Genomic DNA, 25289 nt, shown 5'->3' on the forward strand with positions numbered 1-25289 from the left:
TGAAGACACTGGTCTGGGGACCAGAGGATTGTGTTGCCACCCAGTGGTTAGGTTCTAAAATCAAGCTTCTTTCTTCTAATGAATAGTAGGTTTCACTGTTGTGGAATGCACATTCGTGCACAGTATAAAGACGTTGATGAGTGGAACATAACATAGCAACGCAGTACAATCTACAGTATGTGTAATACACATGGTGTTTCATACTTTCTGACAGTGCAAGTACAAATGATGTTGGTGTACACGAGCATTTTTTACTCGTCATCCTTTCCCTTAGTTGGGCTTTGGCACATTTTTCAAATCACAAGTATATGAAAGTGACCTTCCAAACAAAGCTTTGTTGATTTTCATGGAATTCCATAATGTTTTCTTGATATCGCTGCCAATCATACCACGTGCAGTTCTACACATAGACATTTACTTCACTAAAAAGTACAATGTGTTCTTGACATCTCTTGACTTTAAAAACAAAACATTTGCATTAATTATCCTAAATGAGTGGGTTGGAAGCTTCCATAACACTTCTGATGTAAATACAGTCATTGATAGTTTTGTTTGGCAGGCACCTAGGTTCAAGGAATTAGATTTGACACCTGTTGAAGCCAATGATTTGAAAGGGACATATTCTGGATGGAGTTACGTGGATATATTTTAAGAATATATATGAAGCTGCCTTAGACCAAATCAGATTGTTGGTTCCTCCTGCTCAGTATTTCCTACTCTGACTGGCAGCAGCTCTCCAAGGCTTCAAGCAGAAACATTTCCCATCACCTGGTACCTGACTTTTTAAAACTAGAGATGCCAGAGTTTGGATGTACAACCTTCTGTATGCAAGGCATATGTATTAACACTGAACCATGGCCCTTTCCCATTGAGCCGTGGCTAATTCTCTTTTAATTTGTGCTGATTTAATAGTTCCACAACTTAATCTCTTGGGAATGCTGATAATTCTCTCCCTGCTGCCCCCCATCCTTATATCACCTAGATCAGTGGTCTTCAACTGGTCCAGACCCGAGACCCACCTTGGACTCTCAACCTGCAACATGGGACCCATGCCCAACATTTCTCCATGCCCAACATGGCAGCAACAGCTTTACCGCAACCCACCTGGCCTGATCTAGCGACACACTTTTGAAGACCACTGACCTAGTTCCCCCTGGTAGGGAGTTCACAAATACTTTGCCAGTTAAGGAGATGTATTCAGGGGAAGGAGTTGGAGAATTAGCTTTTTGTCATTGGTGAAGTGTAATTACAACCAATGGATCTCTCAGAAAAAAGCAGACGTGTTTGCCCAGCCCACTTGCTTGTACCCTTCTAATCTTGAACTGGGATGTGGGCATTCTGCAAATGCAGAAATTGTTATATAACACAGGATGGAATATACCCCTAATTCCAGCTTTTACTTCAAACAGAGCAATTTAGGGTTCCAGGTATATGGAAACTGGACACTGCCTGTAAAATACCAGAAGCCAGAAGTGGATCTGAGCCCTTTAATCAGGGTACAGGAGCTCCAGTGCCTTGCATTTCCCTTTACCCTCCATGACTAACACAAAGAGAATAAATTATGCAAAATTAGCAAATATATGCAAATCTAGTTTGCATAATTAGAAAAGTCACACTATTCTGTTGGTGCAGGATTTTGGTTATTGTGGAGCACAGTACTGACTTTTTTGAAGCTCTAGTAGGGATGATGTTGGGGAAATACTTCTCGCTGGGTTTCTCTCTTTGCTATCACAAAGAGAGCAAAGGGCCCTTTCTACACCTAAGACTTATCCCAGGAAAATGAAGGGATCATCCCTGCCTGCTCCCGGTATCCCCTGTGTGTCATTTGCATGCACAGGGATGATCCCAGGGTGATCCTGGGGGGAAAGGCAGGTGTAGAAACAGCCATACTCATTAAAGACTTCACTGTTTTGCTTGCTGTTTTGCGACTGGTCTTGCATTGACCTCCGAAGTCTCAGGTCTGGAGCTGTAAGGACAGCATAGTTCCTTTTGTAATCCTGTGGTTAGTTTCTCAGAGGACTTGTTTTTCTTTAGCAGGCCTTGTCCAGAAGGCTCTCACTTTAGTTAATAAATGTTGGTTTCCAGTTCTGATTACATGAATCCATGTATAATGGCTAAATGACTGAGCTGTAAACCAAAAAGTTACCAGTTCAAAGTATACTTTTGCCATGAACTGACATGGGAGCCTTAGACAAGCTATTCTTTTCTCAAGGCTTACCCCCACCCCACCTTCACGTTTTTAATATCAATATAATGCTGATATACCATATGAACCAGCTAGGGAGCTTTGGCTATTGAGTGAGAAAGGGAATAGAAGACAAGTATATATGCAAACTCTGAGACCCTACATTGGAGTATGGCAACGAGAGAGGCATAGCATCCTTCGGAAAGACACTCTATCTGCCACACTCCATGGTTATGGCTCTGACGGTGTGTGTGCACCTACCTGCATCCTATTCATTCTCTCTCTCTCTCTCTCTCTCTCTCTAATGTAAGTCAGGCAGGAGTCACTGTAGTATAGTGGCTAGAGTGTCAGACTGGGAGTCGTGAGATCCAGGTCCTAGTCCCCACTCGACCCATGGAAGCTCACTGGGTGACTTCGAGCCATTCACAGACTCTCAGCCCAACCTACCTCACAGGGTGGTTGTTGTGAGGATAAAATAGAGGGAGGGAGGATTATGTGCACTACCTTGGGTTCCTTGGAGGAAAGAAAGTGGGATATAAATGAAATAAATAGCTGCTGTTGTTAAACAATTGTGAGTCAGAAATCCTTGCTGATTATTATTTTATTTATTTATTTATTTATTTATATCCCGCCTTTTGCCCAATGCTGGGCCTACTGATCTACTGCAAATCACCAAGAGATCAGTATTCAGGTCTACCTTCTGCCCATTCCTGCTGTAGATCCTGGACAAAGTTTGTGAGGCTCTTTGGACACTAATGCACGGTATAAATGCTTACTTATATTAAGTATATACAGTGCTTCAGACCATGTAATCTTCCATGCATCTTGTAGAAATAGCTTCCTACCTTTGCTGTAGTTGCAATTCCATAGGAAGCCACCATCCAGGCAATCTCTGACTTGTTCTGTGAAAGTTGTGATGGAAGATGGTGGTTGACTTTAGGAAGTTGCAACAGTTTTATTTAGAACAAAATTCACAGAAAATGGGGATTGTCTTGGGAATATTCCACACAAGGGAAAATGTCAAAGGGCACATCAGAGGAGTGATGTTATCTGTTCCCTTGGCATTTCTTTTACCAAGACGTTGGCTCTGTCATGGAATGAAATACTCCCCTGTCAGTTTTCATATAACAACCAAGCAGGCTGTCCACTTAGGAAAAACAGCTCCCTTTGCTTGTTAAGGTTATTTAAGGATATTTAACTTGCAAACAGGGTTTTGACCATCAAGTTGGTATCTTTAGCAGTAAAATAGTCAACACTGCATGATGATAGATCTTTTAATGGAGGCATGTGCAATATTGTACTGTATCTGCTCGACTTTAATAATAAAAGAGAGAATACATTATATTTATTTATTTAAAACATTTCTTGGCTGCCTTTCAGGGTAGAAGCCCTTGCAAGGTGGTTTGCAACATATAACTTGTTGGGTGTGGGGTGTAATAATATTACTGTGCATATGTGTTGATACAAAATAGCTAAGTTATTTCTCCTCTTCTTGGTTCGCCATCACAGCAGTCCTGACATGTAGATTATTGTTGTAGCCATTTTACAGATGGGAAATTGGAGCTCTCCAGGGTACGACATTAAGTGCAATATCCAGCTGTGTCATTCTACAAACTCAAATAGTGCTAGTGGAGTTCTGCTGAATCTTTCCATTGCACAACTGGTTGCCCATTACATTTGTTCAACCTGTTGTGGGATCAGTTGCACAATGGGTCGTGCAAGCATAATGCACAATTGCTTGCAGAACTGTGCTTGCACCAACGTAACTTGAGTTGGATTCTTCTCTTGTGCATAGTTCAGAATCTGGTTTCTGTCAGCGCGACTGCATTTGCGCTAACAGTATAACATAGTTGGATTTCGCCTCAAGTCTCTGGTAGAGGTAGGTTTTTATTTGTTTATATATAATATGAACATATAAAGTTATCTTATACTGAATCACGACGTTGGTCCCGTACTGTCTGCTCCGACTGGCAGAGGTTCTCCAAGGTCTTGGACAAAGGCTGTTCTAACTCTGTTTCCAATGCTCTTTTTAACTGGAGATGCCAGGAACTGAACCCGGGCCCTTCTGCAAACAAAGCATGTTTTCTACTATGACCTGCACCTTCCCCAATGTATTCTATTCTTCAATCACAAATATGTTTTAGAATCAATCTACATCCATCATTATCTGAAAATTAATGTTAAACTTTGAACTATGTGTAGAATCATAGAATAGCAGAGTTGGAAGGGGCCTACAAGGCCATCGAGTCCAACCCCCTGCTCAATGCAGGAATCCACCCTAAAGAATCCCTGACAGACGCCATGAATAAGTTTTTTAAAAAAAATTAACAACATATAAAAATACAATTTGCACATTACAAAATGAAATCTTTAACATGCACACAAAAAGTAGCTTCCATAAATTATAATATAAACTGCTGGACATACACACTAACCCAATTTAAAAATCCCGTTACCATATTATTGTAATCTAATAAAGTGTTTAACCAGATATCAACATAAAACAAGTTTATCTTTATCTCCTAATATTTAACAGATCTGTTTTTCCAATTTCTTTTTAAAGTTACCTCCATTCCTCACAAATCATCTCCATGTTATGAATGTCTTAAACTAGGACTAATTATCCCTTTTTCCAGGAATGGTAAAAACTACTCCAGTAAATGCATACCCTGCCAACAATCCTATTTTTATGTGCTCTTAAAGCAGAAAGTCATAATTGCTGGAGTGTCATTGCAGTGGAGTATGGTTTTGCCAGTACCAAAACACTTAACAAAATCCTTAATTTTGGATTAAGGATCCAAACACCTACTAGTTTCCTGATCTTTCTACTAAACCCTGAATGTTACAGTTGTGTTGCTAGATGTTTCAATTGTTAGAAAGGGCAAAGCAGAAACAGCTGTTTAAGGCCCATTATGTTAATGAGAATGTGAAGTTAGTTATACTGCAAGCTGTTTTGAAATGTCACCTTGATAAGTCCCCCAAAAGATGGATACAGGGGACTAGGTTCATTCTCATCTTGCTTTCTTCATCACATTGGTGCTCTTCTGTTATCCAAAATTCATTTTGCATTAGCTGTTTAAATCTAGATAGATCGCCTTTCCAGGCCAAGTCCTCTAGTTCTCATCACTAGGGATTGTTCCCACAGTGTTTCGCAATTATTTTTGGTAATCCTTGATTCATTCCTTTTTGGTTTCATGCCGCCAATCCAATCATCCAAAGTAGCGTACAAAAAGCAGAATTACACACCAGGATATAAAAACAATATCAGACAAAATGATAAAACCAGTACCCAACTGATTAAAAATGGATGTCAAAAAAGCCCGTTATTGCTCACTGCTAGAAGAAAATCTTAAATTTTCAAGGAAGGGGTGCTGCAGGAGAAAGGCTCTACCTAGGATGACCATAAGAAAAGGAGGACAGGGCTCCTGTATCTTTAACAGTTGTATAGAAAAGGGAATTTCAGCAGGTGTCATTTGTATGCTTGGAGCACCTGTGAAATTCCCTCTTCATCTCAACAGTGAAAGCTACAGGAGCCTTACACTCTTTTGTATATGGCCACTCCAGTATATCTCCTGCAGCTTTCACTGTACAACAAATTCTGTGGTGTAGAGGCCTCAAGGTACACTTCACAAAACTTGTACAGTCTTATACTTGGAAGTAATTCCCATTGGATTTCATGAGACTTGCTTCATAGTTGATGAGATTTACTCCCTAGTAAGTGTATTTAAGGTTGCAGCCTTAAATTTATTAACTTGTATATAGTTGAAGTGGATTCATTAACCAGATCTATGGATGGTAGTTTTATGACTTACTAAACAACTTGATTAAGGTACCATTTCATTGTTGTTTTTTACAGATCTGAAGTAAAATACCTAGAAACTTTTTTTAAAAAAAATGTGAAACCTGAAAATTAATTGGGAAGGGACTGGAGATGCAGATGGGAGGCATACAGGATTGGCAGCGATGTCTGATCAAACAATATTTTGTTCTACATGGACAATAAGAATAGGAACCAGCAGGGCTAGGGGTAGAAATATAAAATTCTCTAGAATGAAATGGACTTGCTCTCTATGTCTGTAACTAGAGTCATTATCACTCAGTGCTGCTTATCATGAAGGAGTTACTCCTATACTTTAATCAGCCTGTCGTGTTCATAATCAGGGTGCTTAACGATTCAGTTGATGCTCTGTTTATGGGTGAAACAGGTATTCTAATCAGTGTTAATGATTGCAAGAGTAGAACTGGAAGTAATAGTCGCTCCATTTTTTTTAACCCAGAACCAAGGAACATGATCTTTTCATATGGGGTGCTAAGGTACTTCAGGTGGATCTACAGATGCAGCAGAATGAGGTGGTAGAGTCTTATGATGGTTGAGCAGTCTGTATCACTTCAGGTGGGGAATACCATTTTTGATTGCTTCCCCATGTTAAAAGCAACCTATTTATTTATTTATTTATTTATTACATTTTTATACCGCCCAATAGCCGAAGCTCTCTGGGCGGTTCACAAAAGTTAAAACCATCATAAAACAACCAACATGTTAAAAGCACAATTACAAAATACAGTATAAAAAGCACAACCAGGATAAAACCACGCAACAAAATTAATATAAGATTAAAATACAGAGTTAGAACAGTAAAATTTAAATTTAAGTTAAAATTCAATGTTAAAATACTGAGAGAATAAAAAGGTCTTCAGCTGGTGACGAAAGCAGTACAGTGTAGGCGCCAGGCGGACCTCTCTGGTGAGCTAAAACTAAAACTAAAAACACCTCCCATCAGGAAGAAAATGAGCACAGCTAAGAGAGTAGTTCTAGTTCAGTTTTCTACTTGGAGGTAGTGTTTGATCTAGCAGAGCATTCAAAAAGTCATATGGTCTATTCAGTCTCCTTATTGGGCTACATGTGTAGTTTCAGCTTTAGACCTCTTTAGTTGCCTTTTGTGTGAATTTAAGGTAAGACATTTAGCAGAAATGATTGGTTTCTACAGGGTTATTTCCACAGAGCAGCATTTCCCTTGTTTTTAAACCCTGCTTTTAATACCAATTTCACGTCGACAAAACAGGATTAAGTTTAGTGCCTTGACAGAAATAATACAAAGCACTGTCTTGTTGCTACTACGTCCTTTTGCACATTCTAGAACTACGATCATAATGCTTTTTGGGGGGGTTGCCTCTTAATTTTTCTCCAGCTCCCAATGTCAATGGCCTAGAGGAACCCAGTCTTGCCAAGAGACTGCGTGGCACACCGGAGCGGATCGAATTGGAGAATTACCGGCTCTCGGTGCAACGGGAAGAAGAATTGGAAGAGGTTCCCGAGGAGACGTTGGCAGAGCATAACCTAAGCAGTGTGCTAGACAAAGGAACAGAAGAGGATGTACCCAGCAGGTTGTTTTATTTGTTGTAGTTTTCTATGTTCTGATTAACAGAACTTGCACCGTGTTTCCTGTAGCTTACACCAAAACCTACGCAGGAGGAAATTCTTGAGTGCTTCTTAAAAATAATTGGCAAAATGCCTGTTGTGGTGCCAGTGGAAGCATGGAGCCCAAAGTGAGAACCCATATAGAGCGCCTCCTGGAGAGTCTCTGTCAGTTAGGGAAGGAGGTAGGCTTTGCCCTACTGCAAAGATGTCCTCTAACTGCAGTGCTTTCCTGAACTTCCTCCAAAGTCGCCTGAGCCAGACCATTTCTGAGTGGAAGGGTACACAGAGACAGTCTGCTTAAACAATTCCCTTTTGGTCATTTTTCTGTTCTTTCACTCACGGAGAAAAGATATGGGGTCCTTATATTTCTTCTCCTTTGCCCTCTTGCAAGTGAAAAAGGAACCTGGGGAGGGAACTAAAACATTACAGGAAGGGAAACTTCCTTTTAATTAATTTTTATTGTGAAATTTCAACAACATCAACATACTATATAAATTTGAATATATAAGTTTCAATACATGCATACAAAGTATGTGTGTATACGGCTTTCTAAGAATTCTATATAAAAAGGCCAAATATCCAAATAAGTATCCATTCACAGGTGGCATCTATGCACCACCTGTTCAAATGTAGAAATTATTATAAGGTCTTCATTGCATTATAGGAGGTGAGCATTTAGTCTTCAAATGTTGTAATATCAGTCTTTTAGCTTTCAAAACGTCGTGGAGAAGCCATTTGTGCTGAGCATGGGTTAACTTCCAGGTTGATAATTTAAGAGGACATATACACCAATAAATATTAAAGACTGTTCCAATACAAAGTTTATTGATATAATAACCTCCTCCCCAAAAATAGGCAACTATTGGCCATTGCCAAAACATGGGATTAGGGTTAAGTATCTTTGCCTTACCTTTCTTCCACTCAGACACAGTCTGTACCAAGCTGCTTTAGTTTAAACAAAAACACGAGGAAAGAATCCAAATGTTCCGTTTGTGTAGTTTGAGCCAGATTTCCGTGCTCTGACAGGGAGTTGCATGCTATTTTTAAGTGACAGCAAATATAAAACTTACTTTTTTTCTTCTTCCAACAAAGCAAAGCCAACATTCCTCTTTGGGGGCAAGCTATCTCTCAAACAATGTGCTAAAATAAAATCTGTGATTTGCTTTTTTTATATATTAAAAATAACTCTTAACACAAATGTTTGAAAAAAAACACATTCTTAGAAGTTGAGAAAATCGCAATTATCTTTTCCTTGTCCAGATAAAATTCCCATATGGCTTCTACATTTTGGTACGTTTGCCCATAATTTCACTTAACAGCCTGGTTAAAAAAGGAAAGTCATGAAGGATCTGTTCCCATACTACTTTGCGAAGATGGATGGCTAAGCAACAACTGGGAAGTTTTGTGGCTTATGTTAATAGTGTTAGAACCCAAAGCTATCCTTCAATAGCAAAAAAATTAAAAAGAGCAAGATTCTTGATAAAGGAAACAAATCAAGCAAAGACAATGGGGAAAGTGTAGTGTAAAGTGCTGCTGCTGCTGCTACACACCTAATTGAAATGAGCTGAAGATGTGCATTTCCTAATTAGTAGCAGGAATGCCAGAGTAAACATTATAAGTCAGAAGGATATGTCCCACATCTTCCTTGTCACGTTCATTACATGCTCTATCAGCTGTTGGAGTGCATGATCTAGTTAGCTGTTTCCTTTTGAAATCCAGTAGAATGGAAAAGGTAGCAAGGGACCACGTTTCACATTCAGAAGATCCCTGGTTCAGTGCCTGGTATCTTCAGTTCAAGGGCTCATCTACACTATTTTATATACCACTATGAAGTGGTATATAAAAGGCAGGGGCCACACCAAGCAGGATATAGCGGTAGGAATGTATATGGTATGCGTCTTACGGGCCCCAACAGTTGTCAGTGCACTTCAATACTGCTATAAAGCAGTGGTGTGGCTCCTGCCTTTTATATACCGCTTTCATAGTGGAATATCCTGCTTGGTGTAGATGCGCCCCAAGTAGCAAGTGGTGTGAAAAACCTCTACCTGAGACACGGGAGAGTTGCTGCTTGTCAGTGTAGACAATACCAGGCTAGATAGGGAAATAGCCTGAACCTGGTATAAGGTAGTCTCCTTTGTTCTTTCTTGGCCATAGTTATTTTGAAAGCATCATCAGCTTGTCTATTTCCTCCCTGCAGTAGTTCAGAATCTGAGATGGAGGAGGAGGAAGAGGAGGAAGAGGAAGGGCAGCCTCAACAACCCTCCTCGGACCTGGGTGGTGTGCCTTGGAAAGAGGCTGTGCGGATACATGCCATGCTAAAGGGCAAGAGCGAGGAGGAGCTGGAGGCTGAGAAAAACCATGACCATGAAGAGGAGGAGGAGGAGGAGGAAGAGGAGGACGAGGAAGAGGAAAGAGAGGAGGAAGAGGAAGAAGCCTCTAGTGAAGGTTAGTAGTAGATAGTTCTGTTTTTTCCCTCTGGGAATGGCTACTGATGTGCATATTGATTGCGGATCACAATCATGCAGAATAAATAATCTGATAAATGTAAGATGCCTTTCTTTTTGTGAAAAAGCTGGAAATGGATGGGAAAGCTGTGAACCTCCTGGGGAGCAATGTGTATGGACTGCTGAAACGTCAGATGAAAACCGTTTTGAAGAAGGAATAGGACTAAAAGCGGTGGCCTTCATCGTGCCAGCGATTCCTCAGATTGTATTTGTCTAATCTGTCTCTTGCTCTCTTTCTGTTTTTCATCCGTGGAACACAGTGCTTGGGTTTTTTTACTTTTGGGGCTACAAGATGGATGGATGGATGGATGGATGGATGGATGGATGGATGGATAGATAGATAGATGGGAATCATCCTTAAGGTGTAGAATCATGATTTCTGGAGCAAGGAGAAGAGGCAGATATTGCTCCAATGAAGAGGCTTGGGAAAGGGCCATAGAGTAGTGGAAGCACACATGTTTAGCACACAAAAGGTTCCAGTTTCAGCCCCCCGCAATCCAGGTAAGGCTGAGCAAGAGTCCTATCTGAAACCCTGGAGAGTTTCTGACAGTACACAGTACTGAGCTAGGAGGACCAAGAGTCTAGCTCAGTATAAGGCATCTTCCTGTACCTACCACATGATGGCAGCGAGGTGGGTTCAATGGGGTTCATTGGCAAGGAAATGGCTAGAACTGGGATCGAGAAGGTAGCTCAGCTTATTGGCAAAATTCTGTGCCTGTTGCTGATTGAATGCCCAGAGTTGGAATTGATTTGGCTTGGGAGTGTTTGGATCTGTCCACAGTCCATCATAGTGCAGAGTTAGGACCCCCAAAATAGTTATAAATAGTGGAAAAAGTTGGCCAAAGCTCAGCCTATGCCCTTGCCTCGAGACTTGAAGAACTCCTAGTTTTGGTTAGTTTTGGTTCTCTAGGTTCTGCACTTGAATCTTTGGTTCTTCTTTATTGCTGTCCTAAGAACATAAGAAGAGCCATGCTGGATCAGACCAAGGGTCTCTCTAGTCCAGCACCAGCTGTTGACCGGGGATCCACAAGCAAGACACGATGCAACAGCACCCTCCCACCCATGTTCCCCAGCAACTGGTGTACATAGGCTTACTGCCTCTGATACTGGAGGTTTCACTTAGGTATCAGGAGAAGTAGCCATTGATAGCCTTTGCCTCCAGGAATTTATCCAATCCCCTTTTAAAGCCATCCAAATTGGTGGCCATCACCACATCTTGTGGTAGTGAATTAAATAGTTTAACTATGAGCCGCTTTCAGTTTTTTTTTATGGCTGCTTCAGACATGGTATTAATTGAGATCAGAAAGAAATATGACTAAACTAGAGGTAATTGGGAAATCACCAGGGAATCTTGTAAATATTATGGGTAGATATTCATACTGGCAGCCAATGAGGACAAGTGCAGTATTAACACATGTTTAGACAGAAAAAAAGTCCGATGATTTGGCTGACTGGGGAATGCTGGGAGCTGCTGGACTTTTTTCTGTATAAACTCATGTAGGATTACACTCTAAGGGGGGTCTGTGTTAAGGTAGAAGCAGGTGTATTCCTAAGGGAGAGACATTTCAGTTATTGAAAAGTCTTGGAATCACAACGTTTGGGAACCACTGTAGAATCTTCTCTCTGCGTGTTGGCATCTTGGGTTATTTTTTTGTGGAGGGAGGGCTGTTTGTAGAGAAAGAAAACTGCAGAACAGCTTCTTTGCTCATGTCCTTTTTTTGGAAAAAGAATGGCATTTGGCAACTGCAAAAGCTTCATTTCAGTCATACTTGTCCTTTGAAGTGCATCTTCCAAATACAGTAAGTGGTTCAGCTTTCAAAATAGGCCTTGGTTGCCAGAGATCTCCCATCTCTCTGGCAGGATTTGCTTAAGATACACAGTGTCTTTTCTCTAAATGGTATTGACCAATACAAGGCAACAGTGATCAAGAGATCTGATAATATGGGCCCGGATTAATGGCAGCTATAATTATGTTGCTGTGTGAAATCGAGTAAGGGCTGCGTTTTTGGGTTACATAGTATTTTTCTAAGTGGATACTGTAACGTTGCAGCTTGGTAGCTCCTGTGTAAAGTAGATTTACAGTTCTGAAGTTCCCAGAACTTCTTTACCACCAGCGTACACTTACGTTTGCCTGACAGAAGACATTTAGCAGACTGAATACCTTTGGAATTGAGGGCTCCAGCTGTGAAAAATTTGCTAGACAAACACTGATTATTTGTAAGGAAATTGCTTGTAACTCCATATACACCATATGTATTTCTGACATGCTGTGGGAAGTACCAATCAATGGAAAGTTTTTGCAGCATGCACACACAACAGAGTAGACATGCGTTCATCACAGGGGACAGTGTACTTGCACAGGACGGGAAATGAAATCTGTTTAAGATCACTTATGGTAGGTGAAGCAGCCTTGAGCCTTCTGGGTTTCCCCAAACCAGCCTTCCTCGACCTGGGGCTCTCCAGATAGTTTGGACTGTAACTCCCATCATCCCAAACCTGGGGATGATGGAACTGTTGTCCAAAACATTTGAAGAGGACCAGGTTGGGGAAAGTTGCAAAAACACCACTGTGTTCTTTCTGATTCTCTGTCCTTCTCTCTCTTTCCTTCACTCTCCTTTCTGTATCAATGCTATTTGTTGGTGTGTGACTCCCCCCTGCTGTAGAGGGAGAGTATTACCCTTGGGAGAGAGAACTTCAACAAGGCCTTTGGCTTCAGCGTCTCTCAAACGAAGAGGACACGGGTACATTTAAAGGTACCCTCGCGCCATCTCCACTTCCCCAAAGGAAAAGGGGGGAGGAGGAGGAAGCCCCATTTTGCAAAGAGCAGGTCTCACCTGAAGTAGCGTATTTTTAAGATGCCAGACTTGTATTTTAACATCGCTGCTAATTTCCAGATCGAGAGCAAAGAGCACCCTGTAAATTTCCAGCTCAACATCTTGCTTGTTCTTGGTTTATTGCATCAAATATGCAAATTGAACCGTGTTGGATTAAAAGCTTGTTGTGAACCTCTGCTTTAATCTTATTAAAATTCCTTTCCTGGCTGCTGTGCCCTAGCTTCTGTTCCTTTTCCTGATTTGCTTATTTGGCAAGAGAGGTCTAGGGCATTAGAAAGCAATTTGATGCCTGATGTTATACCTGCATGACTCTTATAGCAATAAATAAATAAATTCACAATGTAGCCTGCATTTTTCTTCCAGTGATTTCCAGAGACACAAGAATCAACAAATTACCTTTCCATCCCCCGCCCCTTTTTTATTATTATTATTATGCCACAGAATGTGAGAATACATCTTTCAATTATGGAAGATTTGGCTAAAACACTGGCAATTCCCATCCTGTTTTGGGGCTTATTATCCTTTTTGTTTCAATCCTTCACAGGTTCCCTTGAAACATATTACTTTTTATAACTTTGGCAGCATTATGGGACATAATGGGGAGGGTTTTTTTGTGGGGTGCTTTATATCCAGTTGCAACAATTATTGTATCATTCAGGAACAGGACCACAGTAACAATGATGGTGTTAACTGGATTTCTCTTAATGAGACCAATTAGCCACCCTTAGTTAAACTTCCCTATGACTTTTCCTCCCAAAAAATCCCCATCCAAGTTTTTGTGAAAGCGATATTTTATCCATCAAATTTGGGAACGTTGCAGTACATCACTCCCACCCCAAATAAAGAGTTACAATTCCTGATGACTAGGTGAGGCCTGCTCTTTGGGAGCCTTGCTAAGTTTCTGTTTATTACTTTCCTCCCACTGTTAATCCTTGCTGATTAAAACTCATCCTTCTAACTCCTAAGGTGTGTGTGTGATGTGGTGTAAACACTAACTCTACTTACCCAAGGACTAGCAGCATGAGGTGCCATGTGTCAGCCAGAGAGCCAGGATCCTTCACTCACTGCTGCATCAATGTTTGCCTTCTGCAATTCAGTTCTATGTTTTAATTTGTGTCAAATTAGAATGGTACTTCCTGAGATGGAAGCAATATTGTGGTATTAAAAGTAGAACAAAAAACTGACTGTAATTCAAACTCTGTTGTATTTGGTTTCCTTTTGCCCTTTTGTTGATTAAGACATGTGATGGGCAGCTGTTTTGCTTCTTACTCTTTGAAATGCTCTAGTATACAAATGAAGAAAGAAATTCAAAAGTAGTCTTTTTTATAAACCATACTGGGTGGACAGTGTCTCACACCTATGTGGTGTTAGTATTCAGAAAATGATGTTAAAAAGTACAGGTTTGTGTGAAACTGCACATTAATCTCTCATTACTTGCAGAATGTGGTCTGTTGCCCTAGAGATACTTAAAAGGAAAATATAGTGATGATGAATCCTCAAGTAATTGTGTGCCTCACTGAAGAGTTTTTGGCATGGAGTGGAATTTGTAAATTGCAATCGTGTGTGTGTGTGACACAGAGAGAGAGCGAGAGAGAGAGAGAGAGAGAGAGAGCGCATATGCATGCATGATGCTGAACTTTACCTGTCTTCTCTTGAAAGCTGATCTCAGCAAATAACTTCTCTCATTTTTTTCTTTCCCTGCATTTCCTTTCCTATGGTGTGTGCTCCTCTTCCTTCCCTCTCTTTTTCCTCCCTGTTCTCCTTTGCCACTCCATCAACATGATCCACCGCTGGCCTCTTATCTGCTAGCTGGAAACCTGAGGCTGCAGCAGATAGTAAATCCGATTGATCCCCTGGAGATCTTGGCAGATGTGCATTGGACACACATCCGTCAGAAAGAGGAGGAGGAAAAAGTGGGCCCTACTTCTAAGTCCTCCACCTCCAGAGGTAAACGTGTCTCCTGCGTTGACCCTTTCCATCACAAGGGCTTTTGTTCCCTATTGGTTTCGTCTCCAGAAAGGCCAACCCTCCTTCCCGAGAGTGTCGTAATGTCGCTTTTAGTGGTGTTGATTTCAAGTTGGTCTCCGTTTGTCAGCGCTTATAGAGGCCAACAGGAAACAGAATTTTCATCTTTGGTTACATTTACAATTTTATGTCCTCATATGAGAATAGCGTCACAGAGGGGAAGAGATCAGAAAATAGGATTTGCTAGACTGTTGGCCTCGTCCAGTGGGACAGTCTTAACTCATAATAGAAATCATTATCTTGTATGTCCAAGACACAGAGCAGTGTGGATACTAAATTTGGTCTAAAAGCAGGTCATACCATTTTATGTAGGGACGCAGGGCCTTATCCTGACTAAATTTGGCAGTTGCTTTTCTGACAATATTGTGTGTACCTGATAAGATGTTGCTCAACATTTCTGGGAGAAGGAGGTGATTTCGGAAGCCTTGATAGTCTAGGATAGCCAATTAGTAATCTGCAGTATGATTTTATTCAAACCCGCACAACTTGTTCTCATAATGCGTCAGTGCCCTGCCAGGCTCGCTCATAGTACAGCAGAGGATGGCAGGAGAACAGGGTATGTCTTTGCTTCCTCTTCTGATCAGCTTCAGTGTGAGCAGAAGTATCTTAGTTTAAACCAAAGGGAAGATGACCCATAAGGTGCATCCACACTTGGTGAAGCTGGTTGAGGAGGCAGTCATGGCTGTCATCACCTGTACTCTGAGCTTACCAAGGATGCTCTGCCCAGGGGTGAGAAGCTTGTTCGAGGACGTTTTGGCACCCAAGCTTAGTACTCGGCTGTTAACGGCTGGGAAATATGTCAGTTCTGGCTTTGTCTCTGTGGGATGGAGAGAAGGTACAAAGCCAGGATCAAAATTCTGGATATCTGGTGCTGTGCACATCTGGGAGGTAGTAGAAGATGATCCTACAGGCAGGCCTTTAAGAGTTCTTGTCTTCTTAAAGCAGACAGGAGTAGCTGTACTGGTGAGAGCTGGTGGTGAGGGCTGATGAGAGACTGAAGTGTAAAGGTGAACAAGTCCATAAGGATCAGAAGTAGACAGCCATAGAAAGGTACAGAAGAATTAGCAAAGGGATGATATTAAAGACCTTGGAAGTAATAGTGCATCTTTTCTTGGTGATGTTGAGCCCGCTTAGAATTCTGGAGTATTTTGTTCATGGGGGAGCAGGGTTTTGCACAGTGCAAGATGTGCCCTGATAATGCATAAAGATTCAGAGTAGAGTGTCAAGAATGATGAAGAGCATAGGAGTGAAATGATGGGAGGAAAACCTGAAAGAGCTGGGTATTCGAAAGTCTTAAAAAGAAGACTCTCCCTTTTGTTTTTGTTTTAATACCGTATTTCTTCGATTGTAAGACACCATCAATTGTAAGACGCACACTAATTTCAGTACTACCAACAGAAAAAAAGCTTTGATGCTAAGAAATAATAATTGCACCCGTGATTCTAAGACGCACCCCGTTTTTAGAGATGTTTATATGCGGGGGGGGGAGTGTGTCTTAGAATTGAAGAAATACGGTATATTTAAAATATTTGTGCCTTCCCAGAGCAAGGCCTTCAAAATGGTGGTTTTGAATGTCTGGAGAACGGTAGCTGTTCGCTCATAAGAGCAGGACTCAAAATAAGGAACTCAAAGGTTGATTTTTCTTGAATGTTAAGGGAATATAAGATGGGTTTTGCTATAGGAGCTCTGGAATCCTCCTCCTTGGTGGTTTAAAAAAGCTGAAAGGGAATGTGTAGGGCAGCCTTCCTAAACCTGGTACCCTCCAAATATGTTGGACTACAGCTTCCATCATACTGGCTGGGCTTGATGGGAGTTGTAGTCCCAACACATCTGGGGATGGTACCAGGTTGGAAAAGAATGGTGTAGGGAATACCTTTATGTATTGGGTATCCTGGTTCTGAACAAAGGAGGATTGCTTGGTGTTCCTTGTCTTGTGTAGGATTTTGGGGGCCTCCAGGCAAGGAAACCTCAGTGGGATTTTTTTAACCCTGAAGAGGCAGTATTCTCTCACTTTACCGTTGACCTCCTTGAGTGCTTCATGCAAACTATGTCTGCCGTTGAGAGACTGGGCCCTTATATGACCACAGCAAATACCCAACTGTGCCAACCTCTGGAGATGATACAGTGGTCTGTATTCCTAAAGGATTTACCAGAAAATCATTGTTCTGCACAATAAACGTGCATCTGTTACTTTTCTGTTGCAGGCAATCCCAGACTTCTAAGTAATGTTTCAGTTTCTAATTGGCTATATTGTGTTCCTAGTATTCAATTAGTAATATTTTGTTGCTGGGGGTGAGATTGAGGAATACTGTCTTTTCTTCAAAGCAGTCAAGATCTCCAGCCCCTTTTGGTCCAGTTATTCATGGATCTTCTCCAAATCATTTGCAGTGTCTTGTCTTCCCTATGCTTACCTCTAAATAAGTGACTAACTTGTACTGCTGTTTTCTGTGTGTTTAATATTTTAAGTAAATTATAAGTAGAGCAGGTCATGCGAACACTCTAGGCAAGAGAAGGGTGAGCTCAACAGTTTGAGCCTCCTCAAATATAAGCAACCCCAAACTTTGATAAATCTAAACTTGCAGTGCCAAGGACCAGTTCCAAACACTGAAGGTATTTTATCCCTTTCTTTAAAAACACCAAAAGCATAGTTTTGGAGCTCCGGTAGATTTGGGGCCTGGGGAGATATATATTGGGAGTAGACATTTGCTTGTTTGTTTTGTTTTATTCCATGTGGAGTTCAGCTTTCTCTGGATTCTGCTCTTGTGGGGCCCTTGTTTCTCAGAATTCTTTCTTTCTTTCTTTCTTTCTTTCTTTCTTTCTTTCTTTCTTATCCTGTCTACCATTTCATCCCCAAATTAATGTAGCAAAAAAGAACTTGACTTTGCCACATAGATGAGAGTTGCCAGAGGAGGCTGAAAAGGGAGCCCAGGTCTTGATAAAGGAGTAGCAAATTGAGGAAGGTAAATCGCTGCATAACAACTATTTTCATAGACCCAGTTCACACATAATTACTACCCATGGGTTGTTTAAAGCATGGTTAGTCTGGAACGTGCAAGCGTGGTGCCTCTCAAATGCTTGCTGCTATGTTTTTACTTTGGTAAACAACCCAGGAATGCCCCGTTTCTGGTTTGAGCTCCATGATGTGTGACCCTGGAACTCTGGGTTGTTGAGGGGGAAACAACCTAGACTTTTAATCCATAGTTTTTTACTAGGTTAAAACTCCGGGCTGGGAGTGCTGGTTCAGACGTCACGGAGAACAACCTGGGACTATTTCTGGGTTGTTTCGTAAAGTAGAAGGGGTAAGCAGTCTGTACCCTCACTAGCTCCCACTCAGTCCCAACTACCCATGGTTTAAAGAATCCACAGGTAGTTGTTATGTGTGAACTGGGTCATTGTTGACAGTAGTTCAGGAAAGGGATTCCTCTGAAAGCTGTGAAGGCCATTGAATGAGCAGGGAATGGCCCTGTAAGATGTAAGTGTGAACCTGATGGGAAAAGGAGTCCGTAACAGATGAGTTTGGCAAAGGGGGCAGAGAGCTGAAGAGCCTGTGATGTAAGGACACTGAGCCCTGGGTTCTGACTAGCACTGCCATGTATTGGTATAAAAAAGATGAGCAAGAACTGGGGAATCAGTTCAACTGCTTAAGTTTTAGGCGAGAGGCATATAGTAAAGCCTTCCTAATTTGAGTGAAGAGAGAAAAGAAGGCCAGCCTGCAGTAGCCCAAATGAGGTTTCCTTGACCAAAATTTGGACAACGGTTCTACTAAATGCAGAAAGGGTCGTCTTTGCAACATTTTTGTCTGCAGGTGGGTAGAGCAAAGGCCGCTACAGCAGGAATCGGCAGCTCCAGGAATCCACGCTTCCTCCTTCTCCCCCCCCCCGCCCACATACACTTCGAAGGGGGGCTTCTGAGTCTGTTCTTCCCCGAGTTCAATGCCTCCCTGGTTTTTATTTCTCTTCTTTAGAGTTCTGTACATTTCTCTCCATGGTGTTTCCATTTCGAAGTGTTTGTTTTATGTGATCTGGAATTTATTACCGTTTTATTTTATTTTTAATTCAGCATCTGACCTTCCCTCCATACGCCACGAGGCAGTGCAGGCGTGGCTGGATGCAGTCCCAGGAGGTAGTTTTGGCAATGTTCTGTTTGCAGCTCAAAAGTAACCCTGCCCACCACTGCTGGCGCTCCCACCTCTCTGCGTTTTCAGCGCCTCAGCTGCTGGCCCTCTTTTAACCATGGGGCTACCTGTGCCTTCGTCGCTCACGCATGCTGAGTTGGGGAGGGAAGGAGGGCGGGGCCTGCATGTCTCCCTGAGATGGTCCACTCTTGCATGATTTAGGCTTCCATCTTAACCTCCTCCAAGGCAGAGCAAACAGAAGTGGCTGCTTCCTTCATTGAATGAAGGAAATGGAGCAGTCAGGTTTTGCATTTATACCTTTGACCATTAGGACCAATTTAGACAGGACACTTCCTGCAAGAAAGCCATGCAGGCCCTTAATGTTTTAAAGGTTCTTGATTCATTGTTTCATCCTAAATATTATTATCATTATCATGATGATGATGATACATTTTTATAATACTTTAGAGCACAATCTTATAAGTGTCAAGAAGAGCCATGGCTAACCAGCTGTCAACCAGGGACCAACAAACCAGGACACCGTGCAACAGCACCCTCCCACCCATGTTCCCCAGCAACTGGTGCACATAGGCTTGCTGCCTTGGATACTGGAGGTAGTACATAGCCATCAGGGCTAGTAGCCATTGATAGCCTTCTTCTCCAGGAGAAGTAAGTGCCGTTGAGTTCAATGGGACTTACTCCCAGAACTGTGCCGTTAGATGGTTCAGGGGACTTCACATATATTCTCTCATTAATCCTTGCAACCATCCTGTCAGTTAGATTAGGGTTATCCCCATATTATAAATGGTGGCTTGCTTATAGCCTCATGGTCATTCCATAGCAGAAGTGAAATCTGGATGAGGGACACTAGGAGGCTACAATAACTCATAGACATGCAGTGCTTCCCCCCTCCCCAACAAGCAGTGTATGGTCCCAGGCAGCTGGCTGGAAAACGTTACAGAAGCTGCATCGAGTGCCCCCCCCCCCTCGATATGTTTGGGAAGCACCATGTTTGCAATGGACCATACTTGTGAAGGGGGCAGTGTGTGTTTGTTCTAAATTAGTAGTAAAATCCTCTAATGGTGAAAAAAGCCAAGACCTTCCCTCCGACTGACGAAGCGGCTTCTCCTTTTGAAATGAAAACCAAGGAAAGATGCTATACTGAGACATTACACTGAAGACACAATCCTATGCATGTTTAGAGGAGGGGAAAGTCCTACAATTCCCAGCATTTCCCAGCCAGCATGGCAGGCTGGGGAAAGCTGGCAGTTGGAGGAAATCCCCACCACCACCATCTAAACATGTATAGGATTGCCCCTTAAATGTGTTTATAGCATTTAACACAACTGTAGTTCTAAACAGTTGTTGCTGTGGAGAAGCCCTGATCTGGATTGGGAGAGAGGGGATAATTCTCCTCTCCCTTCCTAGAGTCCAGGCAACTCCACCCCGGCAGCTGCACTTTGCCTCTAGAAGAAAGCTGCCATTGGTGCTAATTGAATGTTGCCTTCAGAGGCAAATTGCAGCCAGGGGTGGTGGGGAGACGTCGTTTGTGGCAGGCCGGCAAGAAGAGGAGGGGAGGGAAGAGTGAATCTTCCCACTTGTCAGAGTTTTGATTGGGATTAGAGCCCCTGCAGCGACAGTTGTTTAAAACTATACTTGCATTAAACGCTATAAAGCATTTAATGTCATGTGTAGTTTGGCCCAGAGAGTGCATCCAAACCAGCAGTCTTCCAAGTGATTGGTTCATGAGAGGAAGTTGTACAGTCCGCAGTACATCCCATGATCTATTCCTGTTCAGTATTCCAGTTCCTGCAGACTTTTTTCATGCAGAAACATGCACCACATTAAAGAAGAACAAGCTTTCCCGCTCTTGGTCTGGACAGAAACTTCTCCCTTCCGTTCTTCTCCGGCCATGGCCTTCATTGTTACAAAAAGAGCAGAAGAAAAAATTATATTTCTCAACCCCTGCAACCCATTTGCCACAGACTCTTTGCTGAATCTTTCTGTCGTTTCACAGATCTAAAACTTCACAGCAATTGCATCACAAGGTCCTCTTCCACGTCTGTTAGATTTATTTTGGATTTTATGCAAGTTCAGCATGAAGGAAAAAATAAACAGTGCCCAAAACTCTGGGAGGAAAGTGTATTTCCATGAAGATCAATGAGAGGCAAGAATGCTGGTCTTGGATACACCCTAATAAAGCTTGCATAGGCAACCGGGGTCGCTGTATATATTTTGAATTACAACTCCCAGAAGCCCCATTCAGAAGTGCCCATGCTCAGATTAGTGGAGCTGTAGTCCAAAACATCTGGAGGGCACCAGTCTGCCTATCCAGGCCCTTAAGTCAAAACTGCACTCAAAAGGAAAGTAATTGCTATAAACACCTGGAAGATAAGAATCCTGAAGTCTGCAAAGGATGAAGCTTGTAGGCTCTTCCTACCACACCATCATCACATTAGATTCCCTACTAAAGGAGCAAATTCTTCTTAAAGGTACTTTTTTTCTCAGATGATGCATGGATCATGAGAGAAATGCTCTTACCCAGCCTTCCCCAACCGGGTGCCCTCCAGATGTGTTGGACTACACTGCCATAATCCCCGATGCTGGCTGGGGATGGTGGGAGTTGTAGTCTCCACACTTGGCGGGTGCCAGGTTGGGGAAGACTGCTCTACTCTGTATACTAAAGTTGCATTATAAAGGCCAGCTCTACTTTGCCCTACTTCCGGATTTTATTATTCAGACTCAGCCCCTGCCGGAAGAACAGAGTTCCGATCAGTGACAAACTTAATTTCACACAGTAGAACAGTGATCATTTGCGAACTGACATTTTGAGTTTTGCATGGATGTAGTTAGTGCATTTCTAAACCTTTTTGCTTCTGACAGCAGAGCTTACAAGGACGGCTGCAATATCGCCTTATCCAGTTGGGGCTGCTGACCAACCTGGACAAAACGTTGCCTCCATTAGTTCCTGGCTACCGTAGCTCATAGCTCACAAGTTTCTGTGTGACAGCTTTTATTCCCTTGCACTTCATCTAACTGCATAATGTGTGTAAATGCATACTTGTACAATAACTGTGAATAAGTACACACCTCCCCTCTCCGAATATATGTTTACACCAATGTGTTTCTAATCTTTGCCTCCTTTAAACACGTCACCAATTTCTGGTGTCTTGACAATGTTTTCAGGGCATTCTTGGGAAATTGTACAATAGCTCAGGCAATAACAAGATTTCCTGTTTTTCAAGGATGTTGCAAAGTGTTGAATCACTTAAGCATGTGATGCCCCTTATTTTAGTCTCTATGTTATATTCCAGTTCCAATTACTCTTGCTTTGGATGGTTGCTTAGACCAGCCAGAGCCTGGTAACCATTTGACATAGATATCTGTGCTTTGAAACTGCTATTTAATCTGAAATACAGCACAAAATAAGTCCAATAGAAAATGACTATGGTGTAATCGACTCCCAAATACGATTTTTCGAAGGAGGCACCCAGACAGTTTCAAGGCAACAAACTTTTTTGGAAATGTCTAGCACTGGGTACAAAATACTTTTTAAAACGATTAACTCGATTAGAGATATGGGATTTGTATGTTTATACAACAACTTCTATTAACTGAGCTCACATAGAATCATTGATGTACCACTTTCAGTATGTGCAGGTGGAGATCGCAGTTTTGAATACTCCCCACATAAAAACAAATAACCAAAAAAGCTTTGTTCTAGTGCAGCCTTCTTCCTGACATGCTAGGGTTTTTTTTTATGTGAAGAGTGTTGTTTTTGAGGGGAAGCATTCAAAGATAAACACACACACACATACACACCACTTTTAATCTAAGGCGGTACAGTCCAGCAAGGTCTGCATCACATGATTTTGCTGTTTCTGGAGTGTGTCTCACGAAAACCTTTTAGAAATCGTGGACTTCAGATAGACCGCAGTTTCACATCAGAATCTTGAATTTACATAAATCTGTTTTCTCTCTTCCCCTCCCTTTTTGTTTATTTGTTTGTTTGTTTGTTTAAATCTACACATCAAATGTATTCCAGCCCTGTGTGAGGAGAATGACTATGAGGAGGAGGTGGGCACCGAGCCTGCAGAAGCTTTTGAAGATGGGGACACGGGTGCAGAGCTGGACGATGGTATGGGGCTGTGAATACCCTGATGTGTTATCAAACATTGTTGCAGCAATACAAAGTCTTGTTACGAAAGGATGGGAGGCAGGTATTTTGTGCAAGATGTAGCAAACCCAAAGCAAAAGAGCTCAGTGCATCTGCCAGCCTTCCCCAACCTGGTGCCCTCCAAATGTTTTTGGACTACAACGCCCAGGATTCCTGAACATTGGCACTGCTGCCTGGGGCTAGTAGGAATTGAAGTCCAAAACATCTGGAGGGCACCAGGTTGAGGAAGGCTGATGTGCTGCTTTAGTACTACGAGAAGGGGAAAAAGAATGGCAAAGGAATTGCAATTGTCTAGTTTTATTCATATGTGAAAATGTTTCAGAGATGGGCAGAGAGTGCCTATTTTTATTATTTAATATGGGTTCACACAACATGACAACTCAAGGTTGAATGTGGGTTGTCATTGAAACATGGGTTGTTGTGTTTTGTGAAACTAGCTATACTTACAAACCATGGTTTGTTTATCATGAAGAACCCCCAGTTCACAACCCAACAAGAAACCATGGGTTCTCTTCATGAGTTGTTCATGGTTTCATTTCATTTATTGCATTTCTATACTACAGCTCTCTGAGGGATTTACAAAAATTAAAAACCATTAGGAATACATTATACAAACTGTAAAACCATTTACAGACAACATATAAACAGACAGCACACATATAGGCAACATATAATTAAAACTATTTCAAACAATCTGCGATAGGACAAATCCAGGATCTGATTAAAACATTATCCTATGCTGACAGAAGAGAAAGGTCTTAACCTGGCGCTGATAAGATAATAGTTTTGGGGCTGGCAACCCTCATCAGGGAGATCATTCCACAATTGAGGGGGTCATCACTGAGAAGGCCCTCTCGCTTGTGGCTATTCTCTGAGCTTCCGATACCTGGAGGAGGGCCTTAGATGCTGAACATAGTGTACCATGGTTTGTTAGTTTGGCTGGGTTCACACAACTCAACAACCACATTTCAGCAACCCATGCTTCATTTATAACCCATGCTGAACCTTGAGTGTGGGTTGGCATGTTGTGTAAAGCCACTCACTATCTTCAAGCTAGCCACTTACTAAGTGGCTGTATAAAACTCCTAAAGAGTGTGATGAGACCCTGGCCAGCAGATTTAAGGGAAGGCCACTTTGAGGATGGAATGCAGGGTGGGGACAGCACACCTCCTCCTTCAGATCGCCAGCAGATCACATTGCCACCACTGCCGGTCTTTTCACACATCTCTGTTGACTTTGGGATGACGAACCAAAATCCTAGAAGGAAGTCACTGTAAATTTGCACCTAAGATCATTTTCCCCCTTTTTTTCTTTCCTCATGCAAATCAATGCGGAATAGATGACATCCCATCTGATGCAGAAGCCGAGTGTCGTCTGCATCAAGAAGAGGAGAAAGAGCTGGAGCTGAAAGTCTCTGAAGACCAGGAGGCAGAGGCAGCGGCAGCTGCCCCTTGCATTGTGACAGAAGGTCAGTGCGTACTAGGCTAGATGGATTAAGAGCAGTCTATACAGCAGGCATCTGCTAATTTCTAATGAACCAATGCCCAATTCCCACATTATCGTTATTTAAGTAAATCTATAGCCAAGTTGCCCCAGAACATTTGCAGCTGGGGGAATGATTGCAGATGATTGCCGTGAAGGTCTGTGCATGGGAAAAGGTCATTTCAGACTGTAGATGTGGCAAAATGTGTCCAGACATACACAAAACTAGGCTGCCTTTACGTTTTCAGACTGGTGTGCCAATTTCCACAAAGGGAAAAAGAATAAGGAGTTGGGGAATTTCCCCTCCACTGTTAACTGCATGTCGCAATAATGCTATTTGGCATCTGACACTTTCGATCCAAATCATAGCTGATCTTATTTGGGTATCCAAACCTCGGAAGGAGTGTGTGCCAGCCGGAGTCACATTCAGGTTTGGAGTCCTCTCTGTGGAACTCCTCTGTGACCCTTGTTTCCTCCAGTGGCATGCCTTTGGTTCTCTCAGGGGAGGCCTCAGCCAGTTATAGCTAACTATCTTGGATGGGCAGGGTT

At 42.1% G+C, this 25289-nt stretch overlaps 1 protein-coding gene across 2 annotated transcripts in view; it reads left to right on the forward strand.

The window, feature by feature from the left end:
• Window positions 1-25289, forward strand: part of MICAL3 (microtubule associated monooxygenase, calponin and LIM domain containing 3) — a 141911-nt gene that overhangs the window by 70107 nt on the left and 46515 nt on the right. For both annotated transcript variants that reach the window (XM_063134836.1, XM_063134835.1), the window contains exons 26-32: window positions 7375-7570; window positions 9802-10049; window positions 12772-12861; window positions 14752-14889; window positions 19027-19089; window positions 23127-23219; window positions 24598-24726. In XM_063134836.1, coding sequence (XP_062990906.1) covers window positions 7375-7570; window positions 9802-10049; window positions 12772-12861; window positions 14752-14889; window positions 19027-19089; window positions 23127-23219; window positions 24598-24726 — 957 coding nt within the window. The remainder of the gene's footprint in view (window positions 1-7374; window positions 7571-9801; window positions 10050-12771; window positions 12862-14751; window positions 14890-19026; window positions 19090-23126; window positions 23220-24597; window positions 24727-25289) is intronic.

The sequence above is a fragment of the Elgaria multicarinata genome, chromosome 9 (genome assembly GCF_023053635.1).
Source record: "Elgaria multicarinata webbii isolate HBS135686 ecotype San Diego chromosome 9, rElgMul1.1.pri, whole genome shotgun sequence".
Lineage (NCBI taxonomy): Eukaryota > Metazoa > Chordata > Lepidosauria > Squamata > Anguidae > Elgaria > Elgaria multicarinata.